General features: G+C 35.8%; 1 protein-coding gene across 6 annotated transcripts in view; it reads left to right on the top strand.

Moving 5' to 3' along the window:
- The window catches only part of SETDB2 (SET domain bifurcated histone lysine methyltransferase 2), an 81409-nt gene that overhangs the window by 19783 nt on the left and 49671 nt on the right, over positions 1-11955 (top strand). For all 6 annotated transcript variants that reach the window (XM_027116310.1, XM_027116308.1, XM_027116307.1 and 3 more), the window contains one exon: positions 7800-8363. In XM_027116310.1, the coding sequence (XP_026972111.1) occupies positions 7800-8363 (564 nt within the window). The remainder of the gene's footprint in view (positions 1-7799; positions 8364-11955) is intronic.

The raw sequence follows: 11955 nt of genomic DNA on the forward strand, positions 1-11955 counted from the left end.
AAGTTCCCACATGCTGCGGAACAACTAAGCCCGTGCGCCATAGCTACTGAGCCTGAGAAGTCCTCACACCTCAACGAAGAGTAGCCCCCGCTCGTTGCAGTGAGAGAAAGACTGCGCAGCAACGAAGAGCCAATGCAGCCATAAATAAATAAATTTATTTTTAAAAAAAAAGATTACCCAAAATGTAGAAGAAAAGGGCAAATGAGTGAGAAAAAGAAGAGAATGATGAATAATGTTCTCAAAAAAGAAACTATTAGCAGAAAACCAACAATTTTAGTGAACACTGTAAAGTATTTTCAGGATCATCCATATGTTATAATGCTCTTTACGAAATGTTAAGAATTTCAAGCTAAGGCGACAGAGTTAGGACCAATGTGCTGCTGCTTACAAAGGCAGTGCAGGAAATCACAATGTCTAAACTAGGATTCAGAATTGTTCCAGCAGCTAGAAAATGAAAATACATATATTTTCCATTAAAAAATTTGGTACTTAAATAAATATGAAATGTAGATGTTCTCAATATATTAAAAAATAATGTAAACTTGCCTAACAGAATCATTGCTTTTGGAAAAATCTGCCCTGTTTTTTCTGAACTAGAACAAACAAATGAACAAAAACACAAGAAGCTAGAATAAGTGAAGCAGAAGCAATAGTCAAAGAAGGTAACTTCTGAGTATAAGGAAATATCAAGTCTGGAGGCAAAAGGTTTTACCAAATACCACAGAAATGAAAATTACTAATAGATAAGTATTGATTTTTAAAAAGTTTTAATATCAGTCTTAAAGTATAAATATCTTACAAGTATCCAAACAAACAAAAAAAGCCAACAAAACAGCAAAAATCAGGCTAGCACCTTTGCAAAAGCTTAGAAAACATCTATATACATAACCTTCTGGGAAATTTTCTCGAAAATCCTCTTGCTGACCAAAAGAGGAGTCAGAATGTATAAGATATAGTATTTAAGAAATGGCAGTGGCATAGAAACCATCTAAATATAGAGTTAACTATAATAAAGATGAGTCCTTAAACTAGAGACAATGGAGGCCCTGCATGGTATGCAAAGTTTTATGTTTATAGTGTATTTCTAGAGAGGGTTCATAGCTTTCATCGGATTGTCAAAGGGTTTATGGCCCTAGAAAGTTTAAAATATCACTATTGTGGATATGGAGCTTCTAAATAAAATTTTAGCAATTCTAATCCAGAGAAATATTAATGAGATGACTTAGAATTTACACTAGTCAAGCAAGAATGATTTAGTATTAGGAAATATATTATTTTACAGAAGTAAACCACAGGAAAAAAAGCTTATCTTAAGATGCCAAAAGACTTTTAAAAGTAATATGAACCATTAGAAATAGAACTTTTTTTTTTAATTTTTGAATTTTATTAATTTTTTAATACATTATGTTCTTATTATTTATCTGTTTTATACATATTAGTGTATATATGTCAATCCCAATCTCCCAATTCATCCCGCCCCCACAGCTTCCCCCCTTGGTGTCCATACGTTTGTTCTCTACATCTGTGTGTCTATTTCTGCCCTGCAAACCGGTTTATCTGTACCATTTTGAAGAATTTTTTCTTAATGTGGGAGAGAATATGTTTCTTAAACCAGCATCCCTGTCCTATATACTGGTGAAACTTAGAGACATTTCCTTTAAATAAAGATTAAGACAGAAGTGCCTGCTATCATAATTGTTATTCAGTATTTTTATGGAAATTCTAGCCAGTATAATAGAATGTAAAAGAAAATATGATTATTGAAATGTACAAAGTAAAATTATTTGTAGATAGTCTTATCCTTCTAGAAAATCTAAGATGCAAGTGTAAAATTATTAAGCTAAAACGAGGGTTTAGTGACATAGTCACATAAAATAAAAATATGAAACTCTATACCTTTAGAAAATATGAAATTAAGTCCCCATTCACAACACCAGAAAGTAAAATAAATGAGACTAATTACAAGAAGTATATACCTGAGGAAAATTAATTCTAAAGATTTTAATGAATGGATAAACTTACTATGTGCCTGGATGGGAAAACTGCATATTGTAAAAATGGTAATTCTTCCCAAATTAATTTATAGATTTAATTTCATATGAAATCCAAGCATTTGGATTTTTTTTAACTTGGCGAGCCATTATAAATTTAATCTCAAAAGATAAAAAAATCAGAAAACACCTAGAACATGTTTAAAAGGCAAAATAGTGAGGAAGGACTTGCCCTGAGAAATATCAAAACGTTCCATCATAGTATGGAAAACAATGTTATATTGGTATAAGAATTAACAGTTCGATCAAAAGGCAGAATAAGTCTAGAAAATAAGAGGACATTTTTATGTATTTCTAAGAACTTGAGATATGATTAAGCTAGTAAGTCAAAAGTCAGAAGGTGAAAGAAGGAGGTATTCAGTAAAAGACTCTGGAACAATTGGATATCATTTGGAGAATTTAAGTTAGATCTTCGTGTTACGTCAAAATAAATTCCAGATGAAACTGGACTCTCAAACCATAGAAAAATTAATTATAAAATTAGAACCCTAAAAAACAGAAAAATAATAAATATTAGATATCTTTCTATAACATTATGTGTCATGGCATTATTCATAATATTGTTTATACTTTATTATAAATACTTAGTTCACTGCCTAGAATGTAAGCTCCTTGAGATCACAGAGCTCTCATCTTTTTTTCCGTAGCACCTGGCACATAGCAGGCACTCAAGAAATCGTTGATGGAAGAATGAATGAATGAATGAACGAACGAATGAACAAGCCCCCAATAGGAAAATGGACAAAGCATATGAATAGACAGTTAGCCAAAAGGAAAAAAAAAAAAATCAATAAACATGAAATTATGTTCAAACTCCTTATTATTTAGAGAAAAAAATTAAGGTAATAAAATATTTTTCACCTATCCAATTGATGAAAAATTTTAAAATAATATTCAGGTAGATGAGCATTCATCCGTGCTATGAGAGTATAAATTGGTCCAGCCTTTTTGGAAAGCAGTTTGGCATCTTTTATTGATTAAAATATGTGTACCTCCTAGTACCATGATCGTAGTCTGTAAATGCCATTTCTCATTAAATGGAACCGTAGTCCCTTAGAGAAATGGCTGATTCCAGACCTGAGATATCTTGTGACAGAAAGCAAAAAAGCTATCAAAAAAAAAAAAAAAAAAAACTGTATGCCAACACATATATATGGAATTAAAAAAAAAAAGATTCTGATGAACCTAGGGGCAGGACAGGAATAAAGACACAGCCATAGAGAATGGACCTGAAGACAGGGGGAGGGAGAAGGGTAAGCTGGGACGAAGTGAGAGAGCGGCATGGACATACATACACTACAAAATGTAAAATAGATAGCTAGTGGGAAGCAGCTGCATAGCACAGGGAGATCAGCTGCTGCTTTGTGACCACCTAGAGGGGTGGGATAGGGAGGTTGGGAGGGAGACGCAAGAGGGAGGGGATATATATGGGGATATATGGGGATATATACATATATACATATATATATACATATATGGGGATATATGTATATGTATAGCTGATTCACTTTGTTATACAGCAGAAACTAACACACCATTGTAAAGCAAAAAAAAATCTGTCACTTTGGTAGTTGCTAAGATACAACTCATCATTCTGAATATTAGTAATTAAAGAAAAGAATCAAGCATTTATCCGCCTGCTTATACTAACTGTATTTTAGGATAACCCAAGAATTGATGAATTTCTTTATGAAAGCACTCTAGCCGGAAAATGCAGTAGGAATGATAGAATTAGAAGATTGTTATTTTTACAACTACTACCCCCACCCCACCACACCCCAAAGAAACAGTGGCCTTAGCCCAGTGGTCTCAAATGAATTGTGGTCAGAACAGGTGTTTTGTTTTAAACTTCTAACTTATTGAGGAGTGATGCTCTTGTAAAATGCATAAAATGTTGCAGCAATGTTAAATTGCTGTAAAAGTTTCTAAACTTTTGCACTTTGAATTTTTGTACTTACCATGAATTGTTAAAAAACCACTGGGAACTGGCACCACCACACCTGAACGTAGCACTGGTCTAGACAACGATCATGAGTGAATGCCAAAACTGTTAACTGAAAGTGAGGAGCTTTAAAATGGATGGAAACACCCAAACCCACTTATAAATCTAAGCATCGCTAAATGTGAACAATCAGACATTGTTTGTCTCCTTATGTGATGCAATAGGAAATTCATAGCACCACATGTGAATTATCTCCCCTGACCCCCCACCAAAATTGAACCTGAATCAAATCAGGCTTCTAGAACTGACTGCTGCTTTGCCAGGAATGGAAGGGGTGAGTTAAATGACAACACCACATGGAAGGCATCAGCCAGATTCCAGAATGTGGGAACTACTATAGGACAAGTGACACAATTTATTTAACTTTAACCAATAAATGTCATTAATGAAGAGGGAGGGAGCACTACATAAGGTTAGAGACATAAAAGACACCTGAATCAAATACAGAGTGTAGGGGTTGTTTGATTCTGATTCAAACAGATTTTAAGACAATCGGGGAAATGTGAAGATGAGCCATTGAGATTATGTATTTTTAAAAAGACTTATTTGTTAGAAATACATACTGAATTATTTCAGATAAGTGTTTGCTTTAAAATACTCCAGTGTTTCAGGGTGGGGCAAGAGGGGTGGAGAATAGATTAAATAAAATAGGCAAAATATTGATAATTATTAAAACCTGGTAATAAGTGTCAAACATAAAGCCAGACATTAGCTGTAGTGGTGAAAACAGGTTTTATTCACTAACTACTGACAGTAGGAATACGAGCTGAGCTCCATCGCGATTTGTGCTGAGGTGACTGGCGTTTTAAAGGGCAATGCGGGAGTAAGGAAGGGAGTACAAGCTGGGGCTCAAGTGAAAACTTAGTGAAGGTTAATCACTGTGAATGCCCATGAGGCCAGCTGTGTGTTCTGGCTGGCAGTCATCAAGTTAGGATTCTGTCCTCCCACAGAGACTGGAGGACAGAGACCCTGTCCTTCCTGATGATTACCTTTCAAAAGAATGGCTTTCAGGTTTTTGAGAAAAATATTCCTGAGTTATAGAAACATATACATCTCAGAGAGACCCAGAAAAGATTCATAATTTTAAGACCTTCTTAGTAAATGTTCTAAGAAAGGTCAGGGGCTTGTCTTTAGGTGTTGGCTAGAAGAAACAGCCTTGAGCTTTCTCAAGGAGGCATTTTTTTGAGAGGCTGGGCTTATCCTAGGGACATGCATGTCCTTATGCTGCTAGAAGCCTTGCTAGAGTTTGGTTATCACGCAGCGCAGACGGTTGGACAGAGTCATTATGTGCTGGGAGTTCTGGAGTTCTTACAAGTACATGAGGTTCCAGTATATCAGTCTTTATGAGAAAAGAATACTCTTAAGTGTATGTTTGAAAGTTTTTTAATAAGAAGTTATTCTTAATGTATATTCCCCTTGACCAAGTAATTCCTCTTAAAGGAATGTATCTTAAGGTAGTAATCAGAAATTTGCAGGGCTTCCCTTGTGGCACAGTGGTTGAGAGTCCGCCTGCCGATGCAGGGGACACGGGTTCATGCCCCGGGCCGGGAAGATCCCACATGCCGCAGAGAGGCTGGGCCCGTGAGCCATGGCCGCTGAGCCTGCACGTCCGGAGCACAGGCTCCGCAGCAGGAGAGGCCACAACAGTGAGAGGCCCGCTTACTGCAAAAAAAAAAAAGAAAGAAAGAAATTTGGTCAAGGACTTATGTATGAGGATATTCATCAAAGTAGTAACACAGAAAAATAGGAAACAAATATTTCCAACATTAAAAGATTTATAAATTATAGGACATCCTTTCACCTACTAGATTATCAGAAATCCGGAAGCATCAAGAGCCTCTGTGAAAGCAGGCGCTCACATAAATTGCTGGAGAGGCCGACCCCATGGAGAGCAATTAGGCAATCTTAACAAAATTACTAATCCATTTACCCTGTGACCTAGCATTCCGGTTTCTGGGATATCTTCACATGTATGAAATTATTATATATGAGGTTTTTTATTACATCATGATTTGTAATAGCAAAAGATTGAAAACAATAGAAGACTAGTTATATAAATTGTGGGATTTATGTAGAGGATTACTATACAGCTGAAAAAAGGATGGGGCACCTCATATCTGTGCATTCAGTATGGTACCAACTAGCTACATGTGGTTAGTTAAATTTGAATTACTTAAAATGAAATTTAAAATTCAGTTCTTTGGTCACAGTAGCCACATTTAAAGGTGTTCAGTAGCCGCATGTGGCTAGTGGCTATGCCACTGGACAGCACAGATATAGAACATTTCCATCAATGCAGAAAGTTCTGTTGGACAGTGCTGCTTTATATAGTGAGTATAAAAATTTTTCTAAAATACCTATATTACTTTTATAATAAATAACAGATACCTAGAGATAGATTGAAAATATTAGGTAACACAAAACAGGTTTTTTTGTGTGTGTGAAAGTTTAAAACCTGAGTTTGGAACACATGGAATCTTCACAGAGTTTTTTTCTTAAAGTCAATAACCTCTCCATTTTCTCCTGTAGTTTACCATTTTCAGATGTGTATGAGACCAGGTGGGTTACATATTATGGGGAAAGTTCACTTGGTACAGTTGTTGAAGGTAAAAAGAAAAAACAGCATAAAGGATTCTTAATTATTTTTTTACCTAGCCTTTACTGTTTTTTGCTTGAACCAAGTTTGTCTGAAGACATAACCTTCCTCAGGTCTTTATTGAACTCATGTCCTACATGAACTCTAAATTTGCTAGGTGCTATTGGTGTAGATGTAGCAAAAAGTTACCACTGTAATCACAGCTTTCTGGAATACTCTGAAATTAGACTGTGATATAATAAAGATATTTGCTTTGTCTGGGTCCCCAGCACACAGCTTCTAAAACCTTTGGAATCTCCTGAGTGGTAGGAATGTCTTTGGCATGCAAATGAGATGACTTGGTGAGGCGCTCCTAGTTAACTTAAGGATGGGGTTTGGACGCCAGAAAGACAACCTTGGTTAGAAGCCTAAAACTTTCAGCCCTACCTCCCAACCTCCAGGGCAGGGAGAAGGGCTGCAGGTGGAGATAATCACCAGTGGCCAATGATTTAATCATTCATGCTTAAGCAGTTAACCCTCCATAAAAAACTTTAAACAACAGGGCTCCTGGAGCTTCCTGGTTGATGGACAGTTTGAGGTGCTGGAAGGGTGGTGCATTTGGAGAGGGCATGGAAACTCCATGCCCCTTCTTACCTACCTTGCCCCATGCATCTCTTCCATTTGGCTGTTCCTGAGTGTATCTTTTATTATAAACTGGTAATAGTAATTAAAATGCTTTCCTGAGTTCTGAATCTTTCCAGCACATTATCCGAGAGAAAGGGGTTGTCAAGAGTGTGGGTGACCTGGAAACTGCATTTGGCATCTGGCATGGGGGCAGTCTTATGGGACTGAGCCCTTTAACTTGTGGAATCTGTTGCTGACTCTAGGTCGATAGTGTCAGAATTGAACTGAATTATTGGACACCCAGTTGAAGAAGTGGTGCTGGAAAAAACACCACATATTTGATGTCCAGAAAAAAAACAACCCTTCAGGTGTAACTTTATGTGGCTGCAGAACATAGTAAGATGTTGATTTCAGAGTCTGGCTTATTTTAGTGTTGTCTAAGAAGAAGCTAATAGGAGTTAAATACCACCTTAGTGTGCAGTGTTTTTTAAAAAATGGGGATTGTGCTATACATTTGAGATACTAATAAATAATTAATTTTAAACAGATCTACAGAAAATAAGGAAATTCCCCCTCTGGAAAATAAAGTTGCAGACTTTAGAGAAAAAGAATCATCTTCAAATTTATCTTACCAAAAGCATGACTGCTCTAGTGCCTGTCTGATGAAAATGCCACTTACCTTCAAGGGAGAAAACCCTCTGCAGCTACCAATCAAATGCCACTTCCAAAGACGACATGCAAAGACAAACTCTCATTCTTCAGCACTCCACGTGAGTTATAAAACCCCTTGTGGAAGGAGTCTGCGAAACATGGAGGAAGTTTTTCGTTACCTGCTTGAGACAGAGTGTAACTTTCTATTTACAGATAACTTTTCTTTCAATACCTATGTTCAGTTGACTCGGAATTACCCAAGGCAAGAAGAAATTGTTTCTGATACGGATATTAGCAATGGAGTGGAATCAGTGCCCATTTCTTTCTGTAATGAAATTGACAATAGAAAGCTTCCACAGTTTAAGTACAGAAAGACTATGTGGCCACGAGCATATTATTTAAACAGCTTTTCCAACATGTTTACTGATTCTTGTGACTGTTCTGAGGGCTGCATAGACATGTGAGTAGAAAAACATGGCATTTCAAAAAAATCTTCTGAATGTAGGGGTACTTGTCAAGAAGTCCTGCTGTGTATCAGTTTGTCTGTCTATCTAAAACCAGTTCATCGAGAATCTAAAATAGAAAGATGCATCTCATTAGCAATAGGAAAGAAAACTCTTTGCCAGTTATTTCAGTAATTTGGGAATTATTTCTTCCAAGGATAAGTATTCCCTTTAATCTAGTACCATACTCCTAATAGCAGCAATTACAGCTAATGCCATGGAACTGTGCCAAACACTGTGACAAGTGCTTTACATATATTTTCTTGTTTAGTTCTGACAAAACCCCATGGGGTAGGTAATATTATTTCCATGTTACAAATGAGGAAGTTGAGAAGCCAAGTGTAAGGTCAACAAATTTAAGAACCAGAATTTGAACCCGTGCTCTTAACCATTATGTTATATGTTGTATTTTACTTTTGCAAATCATTTCCTTGCTACTTTTTTTAGAAAGTTAATGGTGCCTCTCCTGATCATAAAATTGACATTCCATAAAAAAAAATGAAAACATGTTCTAATATATTAAGACTGTGAAAACATTTTTTTTTCAGGGTGTGTAATTTATTGGTATTTGTAGGTTTGCATATGTAGAGCGGACTTGCATTATATGTACATTTAATTTAATGCAAATTTAGCTGCCTTTACTAGGAAAAAGAAAAAGCATGAGAGAGATAAAGAGAAATAATTTAAATTATATACATAGTTCTCACCATCCTCTCAGAAGGAGTGTGAGATATCAATCTGCTGTTACCTCAGTTTGGCTCAGTTCCTTTAGATCTGTCATAGAGGAAACCTCTCACTGTGCCAAGTTTTATTCTGTTTAAATATAAGTTGTTGTTTTTTCAGCATTGCCTCTAAACGTAACCCATCTACATCTGGCCAAACCCAATCTCTTTCAGTGATGGAGGAAAAAAACTAACTGTTGGACAGTGTTTACTATACTTTATGGTCAGTTTAGTGGGGTTTTTTAAAGAATAATTTTGACTGTTTGTGATTTTTGCCTTAGACTGTAGAAAGTAACCCCCATGTAACATGCACCACCAGCATATATATTTTCATCTATTGGTCAGAAATTACAAGAGAAGTCACAAAATAAGCAAAAGCTGAAGCCCACTGGGATCTGGAATTGGACATGAGCACTGGGGCCAGGGATTCTAATCCTGACAGGATGGGAATTAAACATGTCCCATGCATGGCAGAGAGTGGGCGCTGAGCTCTTTTGGGGGACAGAAACAGGGACCTGCACAATGCTGGGAAGCAGGCTAATAACTCACAGGGCCTGGAATTGTGTTAATAACAACTGGGTTTAGAGCTGTGAAACCCATAGGTCAGAGCCAGAGCAATGAGGAAAGCAGCCAGTGTAGAGGAGCACCCAGGAGTAAATTCCACGAAAAGTATGATTTCAAACAGTCAGAACACACGAAGACATTTAGGACCATGAAGGCAGCATAAGTCCCAACAACTGGCAGCATTCACACCTGAAGAATCAGAGGTAAATGTAGAATCTGACTGAAAGAGACTTTAAAATAGGTATGTTTAAAATGTCCAAAGAGATAAAATATTAGCATCCATGAAACAAGAAAAGGAGATTATTTTTTAAGTATACTGTATATGTAAAAGAACCATTTGGAAATATGGGAAATAAAATATATGGTCATTGAAATAAAAACTAAATAGATGGACTAAATGGTAAGCATTGGTAGAGCTGGAGAAAGAATTAGTGAATTGCAAGGCAAAACTAAAGAGATTCCCTCAGAATGCAAAGAGATAAAGATATGGGGAAAATAAATTTACAGGTTAAAAAATATGGAGGATAAATGAAAAATTCTAACATACATCTGAGAAGAAAAGAGCATTGTTCAGAGATAATAGCTGAGAATTTTCCAGAATTGAAGAAAGACAGGAGTCTTCAGAGTGAAAAAGCCCACTGTATACTAGAAATGGAAAATAAGATAACTATATCTAAATATATCATGATGCAACTTAAAAAGTATCTAGGGCAAAGAGTAAATCTCACACTATCAGATAGAAAAGAGGAAGAATAGATTGACAACACACTTTTCATCAGAAAGAAGACAAAAAGGAGGCATATTAGCTTAAAATGCTGACGGAAAATAAAGGTAAAACTAGAATTCTGTACCAACCCAGATGGTCATTTGTGGGGAGGGAGGAGGGTTCTTACACAATTACACAGCAGTTGAAGACATGCATAACTGCTTTCTAGCAATAGTACTTTTAAGTCTATCTAGAGCATTGTTTTTCAAGCTACAGGTTTAGTAGGATGTAAAATCACTTGTAACTAGCATTTTAAAAATTAAATCATATAGAAGGTACCCACGTGCATCACACATGATAAGGTACTTCATGCCACTGTTATTTCTGCTTGTATGCATACACATATAAATATGCATGCCTCTGTAGGATTGTGAAGAAAATATATTTCTTACTGTGAGTCATAGTCAAAAATATTTGAAAGCTACTACCCTAGAGATGCTTACACATGTGCATAAGAATAAGGATGTTGTAGCATTTTTGGTGTATTGAAAACTAGAAGCAACTTAATTGTATACCAAGCAACTTAATTGTAATCTAAATGCTGTGGAAAAGTTAAAAGGAAATAACTAGATTTGTATATAACACAGATGGGTCTCAAAAACATATTGAATGAAAAAAGTTGTAGGATAATAACTATAGTACTTTTTAAAAAAATACAATATATTGTTTGTAGATAAATATGTATGTAAAAAGTATAAAGGATGCCTCACCAAACCTCTTGAGAGTTTAGTTTTATCTGTAATGCTTTTTTTTTTTTTAAGGAAGATCATATATACAGTATATATGTTTTAAATTACAGTTGGCCCTTGAACAATGCAGGGGTTAGAGCTGCTGACCCTCCATGCAATAGAAAATATAACATATAACATAGTTGGCCCTCCATATAAGGGGTTCCACATCTGTAGTTCCACATCCGAGCATTCAGCCAACCGTGAATCGTGTAGTACTGTGGTATTTACTCTTGAAAAAAATCTATGTATAAGTTGACCCATGCAGTTCAAACTCATTGTTCAAGGGTCAACTAAAAGGACTAGACAAAATGATGACAGCTAATTCTATATGGTCAAAATATGAGTGTTTATTGTATTATTGTTTGTGTTTTTCTGTACTTTTTAAACTTTGCAAAGTCATACTAAAAAAGGCAACAGTAGATTTCTACATCTGTAAATAGAATCCAAATTAATGAATTTATTGCTTGTTTTTTTCTGTTGCAAACAGTAGTTACCACTCTGACATGTATTGTGTATAAACAGAGAAATGCAGAAGCAAATCATAGAGGAAAAGACCTTAAAGTCACTTACCATTCAACATACGAGACAGGATTCAGGGATTTTAACCAGCTTACCAGTGGTTACATACCTAGTTTATAGCCGAGATAACCAGGTTCTTTACTCCCTATCGATTTACAAGTCCCTGTCCTGTTAGATAGTTATCTAAATAGTTAGAGGGAAATTTTTTTTTTTTTTTTTTTTTGCAGTATGCGGGCCTCTCACTGTT

The sequence above is a fragment of the Aethalodelphis obliquidens genome, unplaced genomic scaffold (genome assembly GCF_003676395.1).
Source record: "Aethalodelphis obliquidens isolate GAN/ISIS:26980383/991018 unplaced genomic scaffold, ASM367639v1 scaffold16, whole genome shotgun sequence".
Classification (NCBI taxonomy): Eukaryota; Metazoa; Chordata; class Mammalia; order Artiodactyla; family Delphinidae; genus Aethalodelphis; species Aethalodelphis obliquidens.